Source organism: Pipistrellus kuhlii, unplaced genomic scaffold (assembly GCF_014108245.1).
Source record: "Pipistrellus kuhlii isolate mPipKuh1 unplaced genomic scaffold, mPipKuh1.p scaffold_m20_p_31, whole genome shotgun sequence".
Lineage (NCBI taxonomy): Eukaryota > Metazoa > Chordata > Mammalia > Chiroptera > Vespertilionidae > Pipistrellus > Pipistrellus kuhlii.
Window position 1 is genome coordinate 2,685,440 of NW_023425531.1, and position 13,960 is coordinate 2,699,399.

At 41.7% G+C, this 13,960-nt stretch overlaps 1 protein-coding gene and 1 long non-coding RNA gene across 5 annotated transcripts in view; both read right to left on the reverse strand.

The window, feature by feature from the left end:
* Positions 1-9,349: 9,349 nt before the first annotated feature.
* Positions 9,350-11,524, reverse strand: LOC118731539. Its single transcript, XR_004991894.1, has 2 exons — positions 10,725-11,524; positions 9,350-9,664 (listed from the first exon to the last, which is right to left on the reverse strand). It is a non-coding gene; the product is annotated as an uncharacterized LOC118731539 (long non-coding RNA).
* A 157-nt stretch (positions 11,525-11,681) lies between these two features.
* METTL9 (methyltransferase like 9) overlaps positions 11,682-13,960 on the reverse strand; it is a 51,704-nt gene continuing 49,425 nt past the window's right edge. For 3 of the 4 annotated variants that reach the window (XM_045589358.1, XM_036460182.2, XM_036460184.2), the window contains exon 5: positions 11,682-12,323. In XM_045589358.1, coding sequence (XP_045445314.1) covers positions 12,118-12,323 — 206 coding nt within the window. In that variant the 3' untranslated portion in view covers positions 11,682-12,117. The remainder of the gene's footprint in view (positions 12,324-13,960) is intronic. The other variant, XM_036460183.2, reaches the window with a different exon arrangement.

The following is a 13,960-nucleotide window of genomic DNA, read 5'->3' on the forward strand; positions in this document are numbered from 1 at the left end:
TCTGTATTGACTCCTGAAAAGGATATAAGAAAACAGCATTTGGACATTCTATTGGTTTTTAATTACTTTCCAGAACTTAAGAAATGCAGGTGTATGACATTTCAGTTTTATATAGTCATTCATTGGGGGGGGGAGGGGGGAGTGTTTACTTTTCATTTTACATGTACTAAAAGTAATTTATAAATGGCCTTGTATTTTATTCACATGAATACAGCTTACTGACTGCAAAATCCAAAGGGAAATCTTAAGTTCTAGTTATGTAATAATATTCTTCTAATTCTCCAAAAGTGTAAAATTTTATAGCTAAAAAGAAGTATTTGATGTCAGTGAACATTGGCTCCCATCAGCGATTAGTGATTTAGGAAGCAAGCTAAATTACTAGTAAATGAACCCAATGCCATAAAGTTGTACTATAAAAACAAATATTAGAGAAATGCAAATCAAAACCATAATGAAAAAAAAAGAACCCACAATGAAATACCACCTCACACCCATTAGGATGGCTACTCTAAAGAAAAGCAGAGAATAACAAGTGTTGGTGAGGATGTGGAGAAATTGGAAACTTGTGCACTGCTGGGAGGATATAAAATGGTTCAGCAGCTATGAAATAAAGTGTGGAGGTTCCTCAAAATTTAAACAAAGAATTATCATATGACCCAGCAATTCCACTTCTGGATAAATACCTGAAAGAAGTAAAACAGCCACTCAGAGGAAATTTGTGTACAGCCATGTTCACAGCAGCATTATTCACAGTAACTAAAAGGTGGAAGTAACCCAGGGATTACAGATGGATGAAAGGATAGGCAAAAAGCAGTTTCTATATACAGTGGAGTATTCTTAAGCCATAAAAAGGAAAGAAGACTTCCAGTCAGGATGGTGGCATAGGTAAAGGCAGTACTGGCATCCTCCCACAACCACATCAAAATTACAACTAAACTATACAACAACCATCATTCAGAACCACCTGAAATTGAGCTGAATGGAAGTTCTACAACTAGAGAACTGAAAAGGAGCCACTGTTGTTCCCCTTGCCCTAGAAGATATATCAGAAAAAAATGTTACTACAAGAAATGTCTAAGACTTTACTGCCTATGTTTTCTTCTAGGGTTTTTATGGTTTTTGAATCTAAAATTAAGTCTTTAATCAATTTTGGGTTTATTCCTGTTTGTTGTAAGAAGGTGGTCTAGTTTCACTTTTTTGCACATATCTGTCCAATTTTTCCAAACACCATTTATTGAATAGGCTATCTTTACCCCCTTGCATGTTTTTGCCTCCTTTGTCAAATATTGGTGCTTATAACGGTGTGGGTTTACTTCGGGGCTCTCTATTCTGTTCCATTGTCTGTTTCTATGCCAGCATCAGGCTGTTTTGATTACAGTGGCTTCATAATATAGTTTGATATTAGTAGTGTGTGATCCTCCAACTTTGTTCTTCACTCTCAAGATTACTATTGCTATTCGGGTCTTCTGTGGTTCCCAATAAGTTTTTGGAATATTTGTTCTAGATCTGTGAAATATGCCATTGGTAGTTTTTTGTTTCTGTTTTTAATATATTTTATTGATATTTTACAGAGAGGAAGGGAAAGGACAGAGAGCTAGAAACACCGATGAGAGAGAAACATCGACCTGCTGCTTCCTACACACCCACCAGGGATGTGCCCGCAACCAATGTACATGCCCTTGACCGGAATCGAACCCGGGACCTTTCAGTCCACAGGCCGACGCTCTATCCACTGAGCCAATCCAGCTTCGGCCCATTGGTAGTTTAATAGTGATTGCATTGACTCTATATATCTCTTTGGGCAGTATGGATATTTTAATGATGTTAGTTCTTCCAATCCTTAAACACAGTATATGCTTCCACTTGTTTGTATCTTCTTCAATTTCTTTCTTCAGTGTCATAATTTTCTGAGTACAGGTCTTTTACCCCCTTGGTTAAATTTATCCCTAGGTATTTTATTCTTTCTTAAGCAATTGCAAATTGGATTGTGTTCTTAGTTTCTCTCCAGAGAGTTTATTATTGGTGTATAGAAATACAACTGATTTCTGAAAATTTATTTTGTATCCTGTTACTTTACTGAATTCATTTATCAATTATAGTAGTTTTTGGTGAAATATTTAGAATTTTCTAAGTGCAATATCATGTCATCTGCAAATAATGACAGCTTTACTCCTTTTCCAATTTGGTGTCTTTTATTTCTTCTTGTCCAATTGCTGTGGCCTGATGTTAAATAAGAATTTTGAAAGCAGACATCTCTGTCTTGTTTCTGATACTAAGATTAACATTTTTAGTTTTTCCCATTGAATATGATGTTGGCTTTGGGTTTGTCATAAATGACCTTTATATTGAGATATGTTTCCTCTATTCCCACTTTGCTGTGAGTTTTTATCAAAAATGGGTGAATTTTATTAAATGCTTTTCCTGCCTCTATTGATATGATCATGTGGTTTTAATCCTTCATTTATCTGGTTTATCACATTTATTGTACCAACCTTGAATCCCCAGAATAAATCCCACATGATCATGGTTATGATCTTTTTAATATATTGCTGGATCCAATTTGCTAATATTTTGTTGAGGATTTTAGCATCTGAGTTCATCAGGAATAGTGGCCTTTAATTTTCTTTTTTTGTAGTATCTTCATCTGGTTTTGGAATTAGGATAATGCTGGTCTTATAAAATGAGCTTGGAAGTCTTCCTGCCTTTTGAATTTTTTGAATAGTCTGAGAGGGATGGGTGGTAGTTATTCTTTGAATGTTTGGTAAAATTTACCTGTGAAGCCATCCAGTCCAGGGTTTTTATTTTTGGGGCAGTTTTTAGATTACTGCTTCAGTTTCATTAGTTGATATCTGACTATTCAAATTCTCTAATTCCTCTTGGTTCAGTTTTGGAAGATTGCATGTTTCTAGTAATTTATCCATTTCTTCCAGATTGTCCAATTTGTTGACATATAGTTGTCCATAATATTTCTTACAATCCCTTGTATTTCTTTGGAATCAGTTGTTACTTCTCCTCTTTCATTTCTGATTTTACTTTGTGTTCTCTCTCCCTCTTTTTTCTTAATGAGTCTGGTTAAATGGGCAAAGGCCTGAAAAGACCCTTCTCCAAAGAGGACATATGAAAAAATAGACATATGAAAAAATCTTCATTACCAATCATCAGGGAGATGCAAATTGAAACCACCACAAGGTTTCACCACAACCTGTCAGAATGGCTGTCATCAATACATCACCAGACAAGTGCTGGCGAGGATGTGGTGAGACGGGAACCCTGGTGCACTGGTGGTGGGAATACAGACTGGTGCAACTATTTACAATGGAAAGCAGAATAGAGTTCCCTAAAAATAAATAAATAAATAAATAAATAAATAAATAAATAAATAAAATTTAATGACTTGCAATTACACTTCTGGGAACTTATCTGAAGAAACAAAAAACACTAATCCGAAAGAACATGTGCACTCCTATGGTTATTGCAGCATTATTTACAATAACCAAGATTTGGAAGCAGCCCAAGTGCCCATCAGTAGATAACAGAATAAAAAACCTACACAGTGAAGTACTGCTCAGCCATAAAGAGAAATCTTACCCTTTGTGACAGCATGGATGGATCTGGAGAGCATTATGTTCATTATAAAATAAGCCAGTCAGAGAAATACAAGTACCATATGATTTCAGTCATTTGTGGAATCTAGTGAACTATTTTAGACAGACTCATAGATGGAGAGCCAGGTGACAGTTTTGGGGGGACTGGGTTGAAGGAGTGGAGAGAGTAAGCAAAAAAGAGAAAAAAATCCATGGTTGTGGACAACAGTGCGTGATGTGGGAGGGGAAAGAAGGGGACAGAGTGGAGATAGATGTGATGAAAGGAGGGAGACTTGGTTTGGGGTGTGAACACACAATTCAGTGTACCAATGATGTGATGTATGTTAACCAGTGTCACCCCCAATAAAAGAAAGGAAATACTGCCACAAAGCAAGGATTTTCCATTTAACTGTATTTACAATAAGGAGCAGAGTGTTTATATAAAGCAAGCACCTAATAAATACTAGTAAATTTTGCTGTTTCCTTTAATATTTTCTTTAAAAAGCCCTGCCTGGGTAGCCCAGTTAGTTGGAGCATCATCTTAGTACATCAAGGTTGCAAGTTTGATCCTCAGTCAGAACACATACATGAAGCAACCAATAAATAAGTGGAACAACAGATCTCTCTCTCCTCTCTTTTGCTCCCTCTCTTCCTCTCTCAAATCAATACATTAAAAAAAAGAAAGAAAAGGAGTAAGAAAAAGAGCCCAGCCAGCATGGCTCAGTGGTTGAGCATTGACCTATGAACCAGGAGGTCACAGTTCATTTCCCGGTCAGGGTATATGCCCAGGTTGTGGGCTTAACCTCCAGTGTGGGTTGTGCAGGAGGCAGCTGATAAATGATGTTTCTCATCATTGATGTTTCTCTCTCTCTCCCTCTTCCTCCCTCTCTGAAAGGAAAAATTAGATAGATAGATAGATAGATAGATAGATAGATAGATAGATATAGATATAGATATAGATATATAAATATATATCTATATATATATTATTTTTTTTAATAAAAAAAAAGGGAGGCAAGTTATATTTTAAAAGGAGAAGCCACAACCTAGCCAACTGGCTCAGTGGATGGAGTATCAATACGCAGACTGAAGGGTCCCAAGTTCCATTTTGGCCAAGGGCATGGACCTTGGTTGCAGGTTAAATCCTGGCCCTGGTCGGAGCTCGTGTGGGAGGCAACCAATCAATGTGTATCTCTTACATCAATGTTTCTTTTTCTGTCTCTCCTCCTTCCTTCCACTCGGATGAAGATTTACAGGAGGGAGAGAGGGAGAGAGAGAGATACGGAACATGCTGGTCCCATACCCATGTGTGGCAAATAAAACTCAGGAGGGGTATCTCAGCTAAAGAAGTTCCCCTTGAGGAGTGAGTGTCCCAGTCCCACACCAGGGCCCCCCAGCTCAGGAATCTAGTGCTGGGAAGAGAAGGTCCCATAACTTCTGGCTGTGAAGACCAGCAGAGATTATGACTGAGTGACATGGAGGCTGCTGGAGTCCCAGGTGTTCCTCTTAAAGGGGCACACACATGGACTTACTCAGACACTCCCTCTGAGCTCCAGCGCTGGGCAGTAGCTTGAAAGGCACCAGGGACACAGGGAGGAACCAAACTGTCTGCTATCAGTCAGAGAGCTGGGGGACAGCTTTCTGCCAGATAAAAGTGCTTGCTGAGGCCATTTTCTTTTGATCAGCTCTCTCCCACAGAGCCAGAATGCAGGCATCATACCTGAGACCCTATCAACCTGGCTAACACTGTTTGCCCTACCCTGCTGATTCCCTGAGACCCCCACCCTACCCAACTGTGGGTCCACCCAACCCATTTCCAGGGGGGAGGGGATTTCCATAAGAAAGGCCTGTCTTGGCTCACATTTCAGACTTCCCTAAAACTTTATAAATAAGCAGCATCTGGCCTCAGCATACTTCATACCTCTTGATAAGTGGTTCCAGGCCCAGCACTAGCATCAGCCATCTGCAAATTGCCTTGTATCTCATGCTGGGTGGCCCTGCACAGAGCACAGGCAATGACTGACCTTGGCTTACACCTCCTGGGAGGCTCCACAGCCAGTGCAACCAGTGGACAGTTTCAGAACACATTAAAGCATCACCCAACCTACCTCCACAGTGACACACTCAAGAGGCAGACTCAGCATAACCAGAGCTCTGGTGAAGTTAGTCCTTCTCTGTGAGGTGGGCTCCTGCACAGCTGATCCTCCACGGTTGGTGGGCGCAGCCAGTCCTTGCAACCAATCAGCCTGGAGATAAACCCCTCCCATGCACATGCCAACAGCAATCAAGGCTCAAGTACAACAGGAGGATGTACACAGTCCACACAGTGGGTGGGGCACAACTGGAGTGCCCAGATCAGATAATCAAGGAGGCTGTGCCACTGGACCCTAGGGGGCACCTACTACATTAGGCCACTCTACCAAGTCCAGGAGACATTAGAAACAAACACAGGGAGACAAAGAAGCATGACCCAAATGAAAGAATAGAACAAAACTCCAGAGAAAGAACTAAAACAAAATGGAGACAAGCAATCTACTAGAGGCAGAGTTCAAAACACTGGTTATAAGGATGCTCAACAAACTTAGGGGAAGAGTGGATGAACATAATGAGAACTTCAAAAGCATTAAAAAAAGACATGGAAACCATAAAAAAGAGCCAGTTAGAAATGAAGAATACACTAACTGAAATGAAGAATAATTTACAGGGAATCAACAATAAAGTAGATGAAGATGAGAATTAAATCAGCAATTTGAAACCTAAGGAAGCAAAAAATACCCAGTCAAATCATTACAGCAAAAAGAAAAAATAATCCCCCCAAATGAGGATAGCATAAGAAGCCTCTGAAACAACTTCAAGCAAACCAAGATTCGCATTATGGGGGTACTAGAAGAAAGAGAAATAAAACCTATTTGAAAAAATAATGACAGAAAACTTCCCTAACCTGGTGAAGAAATAGACATACAAATCCAAGAAGCACAGAGAGTCCCAAACAAGATGAACCCAAGGAGGTCCACACTAAGACACCATAATTAAAATGCAAAAGGTGAAGCCCTGGCCAGTGTGACTGTTTGTTGGAGCATCATCTCATACACCAAAAGGTGATAGGTTTGATTCCTGGTCAGGGCACATACCCAGTTGTTGGTTCAATACCCAATGGGGGTGCATGTGACAGGCAACTGATCGATGGTTCTCTTTCACACCCTCTCTCTAGAAAATCAATAATTTTTAAAAAATGCAAAATGTTAAAGACAAAGAGAGACTCTTAAAAGTAGCAAGAGAAACACTGTTAGTTACCTACAAAGGAGCTCCCATAAGACTGTCAGCTTATTTCTCAACAGAAATATTGCAGGCCAGAAGGGAGTGGCGAGAAATATTCAAAATGATGAAAAGCAAAAACCTACAAGATTACTCTACTAGGCAAAGTTGTCATTTAGAATTAAAGGACAAAGAGCTTCCTAGGCAAGGAAAAGCTAAAGGAATTTATCACCATCAAACCAGTATTACATGAAATGTTAAAGTCTTCTTTAAGAAGAACAGAACAATAAAATGGCAATATATACATATCTATAATAATAAAAGCATAAAATGCTAATTAGACCAGAGGTCCTTTCAGACAAAGCCATGATGGCGGGGGCCAAGGAAGAGATGGTAACAGTGGTGGCGAGAGCCAAGCCCCTTGCATGAATTTCGTGCATGGGGCCTCTAGTCTATCAATAAATGAATCTTAAAAAATAAATAAATAAAGTGAAGAAACAGGACAGAAATAGACCCATACAGAGACCAATTTGCCATTTGCTGTTTGGGGGAATGGGTGAAAAAGGTGAAAGGATTAAGAAGTATAAATTGTCTATTACAGAGTAGTAATGGAGATGTAAAGTATAACACAAGGAATACAGTCAATAATGTCTAATAACTATATATGGTGTCAAGATGGATGTGAGATTTATTGAGATGATTACTTAGTAAGTTATATAATATCTAATCATTATTTTGTACATATGAAACTAGTATAATATTGTATGTCAACTAATTGAAAAATGATTTTTTTAAAGGAAAGAAATTCTGGCAGTCTACAGCATGGATGAGCTTGAGAACACAAAAGGACAAATATTGTGTGATCCCACTTATATGACGGACCAAGAGTAGTCAAAGCCATAGAAAGTAGGTGATAGTGCCATGGGCTGAGGAAAGAAGGAATGGGCCATAACCAGTTGCTCAGTGGTTAGACCATCAGCCCATGGACTGAAGGGTCCTGGATTTGACTCTGGTCAAGGGCAAGTACCTGGGTTGCAGGCTCGATCCCTAGCTCAGCCAGGGCACATGTAGGAGGCAATCAGTCAATGTCTCTCTTACATTGATGTTTCTGTCTATCTCTTCTACTTCCTTCCACTTTCTCTAAAATCATGGAAAAAATATCCTCTGGTGAGGATTAACAAAAAGGAAGAAAGGAAGGAAGAGAGGGAGGGAGGGAGGGAGGGAAGTAGGGAAGGAGGGAGGGAAGGAAATTGTATTTAGTAGGAAGTTTCAGGTCTTTGAGATGAAATGGTGATGGCTATACACTGAATCTCCTAAATACCACTGAACTGTACACCTGGAAATTGGAAGAAAAACAAATCATGGCACTGTTTCAGTAAACTAACAATTCTATGCCACAAGAGGTCACAGTTCTATTTCTAGTCAGGGCACATGAGAAGGTGGCAGGCTCAATCTCCAGTAGGGATCATGCAAGAGGCAGACAATTGATGTTACCCTCCCACATCGCATTTCTCTCTTTTCCTTCCTCTCAATAATAATAATAAGTTTTTTAATCAATATTAATAATAGGTTTTTTAAAAGTAAGCAATTAAACATGTTATCCTGAATCCTCTACTAAAACAGAAAATTTTATTAGTGAAAAAATGGGCCAATAGCTTGTAGTGTACTTAATACTAATGTACCAAAGTTACTTTCTTAGTTTTGACATATATACCATGACTACTAAGATGTTAACATTAGGGAAACTAGATAAAGGGTATACAGAGTGGTTCTCAACCTTCCTAATGCCGCGACCCTTTAATACAGTTCATGTTGTGGTGACCCTCAACCATAAAATTATTTTCGTTGCTACTTCATAACTGTAATTTTGCTACTGTTAATAAATTATAATGTAAATATCTGTGTTTTCCGATGGTCTTATGCAACCCTGCTAGCCCACAGGTTGAGAACCGCTGCTGTAGAGCCTAAGACCATCAGAAAACACAGATACTTACATTATAATTCATTAACAGTAGCAAAGTTACAGTTATGAAGTAGCAACGAAAATAATTTTATGTTGGGGTCACCACAACATGAGGAGCTGTATTAAAGGGTTGCGGCATTAGAAAGGTTGAGAACCATTGGTATACCAAAACTGGTTGTACTATCTTTGCAAGATTTCTTTAAATCTAATATTATTCCAAAATAAAAGTTTATTTTAAAATGAGTTTTAAAAATCAAGCAACAACTTTAAAGTTAGAATTCCTACATAGAAGACAAAGACAACACAAACATATTAGAATTGACTAAGCAAGCAGCAAAATATGAATACCTATACGGATAGCCACAGGTGTGGAATTTTATTGTACTGTCCACTGTACCAGCTAGGAACTGTGAGATTGCTAGTGTAAATTTTCACCACAAAACATTATCTCAGAACCCACTAATTGCAAAAGGCAGGCTGTAAATTTTCACCACAAAACATTATCTCAGAACCCACTAATTGCAAAAGGCAGGCTGTTGAAGTTCACATTGCAGCACTAGTTCCGTAACGACCTGGGTGCCTTTTCCCACTTGGGTCACACGCGTTTCTTATTGTGGATACAAGGTAAACCTCCTTCCGCCAACTCGTGATTTTATCTTTGGTAAGCTGATTGTCAGTTTGTGAGCAGCCTCTTTGGAGTCAATAATGAACCTCGGCGTATCGCTCAGACCAGATGGCCTTGACTCGCGGTCGTCTTCTGGCTTTAACATGGTGCAGAGAATGTAAGCTTATTTGGAAGGATACAGGCACCTGCACACACGTGCGGGGTCACTTTAGCCACTGGAAGCCCGTGTTCCATGTGCTGTCGTTCTTAGAGGAAAAAGACCATGAAGCTTCATCAGTCACCAAGTGGGGGGAAGCAACTGGTAGAAACGTCTTGCTTTGCTCTGAGTCTATTTAAACCCCCGCTCAGAACGAAGTGGGAACAAAGCTCTTCTCAGAAAGACGACATGAACACGGAGGTTCTCTTTCCCAGCCGGCTTCTTTCCTGGGACAGACCAACTGTGTAAAAGCTGATCCGACTCAGAGAAGCCGAGGAGATACACTGTCGCTTTAACTACTCTGCCAAGGGAGAAACGACTAAGAGCATTGTCTCTCCTTCCCTCCCCTCCAAAGCCAGTCCTCTGGGCACCGAGGGGCTGCAGCCGCAGGTGCGAGGAGCTACAGCTGCAGGTGCGGCTTGCATTTCCCTCCTCCACGACCTAAGGTCAGATAGTTAGCCTGCTTTGACCACAAATAGAGCTCTTAATTTCTCTAGCACAACCTGAACTTGATATGAGGCACTTACACAAAGAATGGTGCAGACAAGAAGGCAGCTTTATTGTACTTTGGGAGGGATAACATGATTCCATTTAGGGAAGGAAAAAAAAAGCCATTGACACTGAGTGAGCAACAGCGCCATCTAGTGAAATGGTGGCGCACCACCAGGCTTCAGAGACTAGCTAGGAACTGTGAGATGTGCTAGTGTAAATTTTCACCACAAAACAACAAAGATAATTGGGTCTTCAGAGAACCTAATTTTAAGAAACAATTTTTATCTTCGAAATGCATAAATGTGCTTTCTCCGCTTTTTTGAGTAACAAACGAGTTTTGTTTTGAACAGGCCATGAAATTAAGTCTCAGTTTCAAAGTTAAGAAACACTGGGGCAACCCGCCTCTTTGAACATCTAACACTCTTGCACTCTCGTTCAACAGTCTAATAGCGACCCCGGATAATGACAGACAGTTCCTAAAGAAGCAAAACTCAACTGCACAAGAACTCCATTGTTTACTCATTTCCGCCTTCTATCCTTAACAGTCTATGGTGCAAAGTATTTTCACTTCACTTATTTGAATTCCTGGAAAAAAGCTTTAGAGCGTACCAACAATTCTGTATAAATCACATAACCCAACTCTTATTGTGACCACACCAGGACAGCGGAGCCTCAGCGTGAGGATGTGGGAGTGCCGCTCCCAATGAACAGCAAAGCCCTTCTTCTCAAGGCTGCACAGCGCCTCTCCCCCAGGTGCTGCAGTAACCGTGTTGATTTGATGACTTCTATGAGCTTACAGATGGGGATATTTAGTGAAACACCTGGCTGGGAAAAGAAATAAAGTTGTGACAATAACATATTGTTCATAAACAGCAATCTCGAATCGGTATCTCTGTGATTACGAGATTTTAGATTCTGGGTTAGCGCTCTGCTCTTTGGAATATCCACAACGGTTGCTGACCAGCTAATGAGTTCCTGCATTGCAACATTTCTGGGTATATGGTGGAGGCACTCACAGATTCTAGAATGCACAAGTCCGACAGTCTTCATCAGCCCATATGCTTGGCAACTAATAAATTCAGGGAAGGATTTCAGGATGAACCAAGTTCTGGGAAAGAGGTATAAAAGTGTAGGGGAAGAAGTGGAATTAAAACATCTTTAGGCTCCATTTTTTTTTTTTTTTTTTTTGGTAGACATAACTGAATGTTTCAGTTCTGAGAACCTGAGATTGTCCAGAAACACAAAGTTCTGAGTGTAGGACGTTAGCTACCACAAAGGCAGACCCAGTGTTTTGCATTCCCCAAAGCGACATGAACTGGGGAGTGGGTGGTAGTCCCTGAAGTACTGTATCCAAGTGAGGTGGTTCTCTTGAGGGCTGGTCTGACTGCCTCAGTGTTCACAATTCACATTCCCCCTACCCCGCCCCGTCCCCCCCCCCCCCCCCCCCCCGCCTCAGTCCTTCCTGCAGCTGCATCTTCCACATGACGTGACTAGTGGGTGTCCCTGAAGTCAAAGCAGTGCAAGGTCCTGGGAGCCTTTCATGAACTCAAACCTGATACCGAAGTCTCGCCAAAAGAGTTTATTAGCATGATTAAAACATTTTCTTGAATAAGGACAGAAAGATGTCTAAACAGGAAAGAGTGCCTGTGGCTATACCTTATAACCAGTATTTGTAACTGAAGGACACCTTCACCGCCAGTCTTCACTTCGTCAGAAACAACCCACATTTGCTGTTTCCGGGGGAAGTCACGACTATTGCTAGGCCTTGGAAGGAGTCCCTACTGCAATTGAGTATAAAAAATATCTCCTGTAATTGGAGTGAGACCTGCATACTGAGAAAGAGCTGATAAAATCACCAAAGAGTTGGGTTGTTTTTTAAAAAGACATTCCTTTTACACACTACAAAGAAATAATTAATATTTTGGCTTTTTAAATTCCTACATGATCTTTAGCCCGACAGTCCCCACTCCTCCCCGGCATAAAGCAGAATGCAGACTCCGGGTTACACGGGTTTGAGAACGAAGACAGCATCGTCCAGGACGTAGTAGTCGTTGTACATGTCCCCTTCGCACAGATACGGCAGTCTGGTGAAAGCCTCGATAACAAAACCCGCTTTCCCGAAAACTTCAGGCAGACTGTTCACTTGCTCTTCCCAGTTCTGTCCCTTGATTTCCAAAATTTCTGATGGCTTGTCCCACTTGCCACCTACTAAAACAAAGAAAACATTAAGTTAAATTCTTGAACAAGCAAGTTGTTTGAAGAGGAGGGAGGGCAGAGGGTGCTACGTGCTGGGTGCTCTGCTGACTCCCTCCCAGGCCCCTGGGGTCGGGGACAGAGACCAGGGGCAGACTGAGCAAGGCTGGAGGAGCCCGGCTGGCAGGCCCATGCGTGTCAGAGCAGCAGGAGCGCCGGGTTCCGCCCCAAAGCTCACCAAGCACTGGAACACGGAGGCAGGAAAAACACGTGCTCCTGGAAAGAGGGTTTTGGATAAATACAAGCAAACACCACTGCTGTAGTAAACTTATGCAACATATTAGGTTTATTAGGCCAAAAATAAAACTACATTAATACATAATTTTAATTTATAAAAATAGATAATCAGAGTGCTTTTCAAGAGAAGTTGACCCACTCTCTAACTTTTCTTTAAAAAAAAAAAAAAATATATATATATATATATATATATATATATATATATATGATTGATTTCATAGAGGGAGAGAGAAATAGAAACATCAGTGATGAGACTCATTGATTGGTTGTCTCCTGCATGCACCCAACTGGGGATCGGACCCACAACATGGGCATGTGCCCTTGACTGGAATTGAACCTGGGACCCTCAGTCCGCAGGCCAATGCTCTATCCACTGAGCCAAACCAGCTAGAGCCACTCCCTAACTTTTCAAAATAACTGCATAAAAGTAAAGCTCCGACCAGAGACAGCGGGAGAGCAGGTGTGGCCCGCATGCCCTAAGCATCACGGGGGCAGAGGGAGGTCTTCAGCTCACACACATACCAAGCATGGACTAGCGACACACACAATGTAAATTCAGGGTGCCTGTTGATACTATGGTGACACTAACACACAAAACTTAAGTGTTATAAATGCAGACTGGGGAAAACGTTCTGTACGTAGGAAACCATGTCACTGTCTGTGCCCAGAGCACAAGCACTGAGTGGGGAGGTGTCACAAGGACGCACTCTCCTGCCTCTCCTGCCACCAGCGCCAGCACGTGGCCAGAGCTCAGGCACACACACTCGGCCCTGCATGAAGAGCCGGTGCCCCGGAGTGAGAATGGAGCCTTCCTCCCCTCCCCCCCCGGGGGGGTGTTGCAGTGGCAGGGCGCCAAGGCTGGGGAGCACCGGTCAGGTTCCTGGCGGTAGCGTGGGCTTCAGATCAGCTTGATGGAGTGACTGGGCATTTTTCTTGGCTGCAGCCCACATGCGGTTCTCCCCCCTTCCCAGTGGCTCTGTGACCCTCCATCCTTTCCTTAAATTCCCTCTTGCTTAGGTCAGCAGAGTCCATTTGAGCAGAGTTCTTTTTGCTTAGAAAGAACCTGAGCAGGAGGCAGGCGGAGCAGGGTTGGCAGGTATGGATGACAGGTTCCACACACCTGCTTCCCGACACAGTAAAAAGGGGTCACACAAAACTGGCCCAGCCGCTTCTGGCACACAGCGCATTGCTCATACTGTGAGGTGTTGACCATTCACTAATCTCGCCCTGCTCAGACCCAGCAGTGACTCCCAGGACCGGCCAGGAGCTGCGCCGGACATTGCAGTAATTCTCCTTCCGGGAACACGCCAGGTTCCAGGCTCACTCAGACCGCCCAGTGCCGGGGGCTTTGTAAA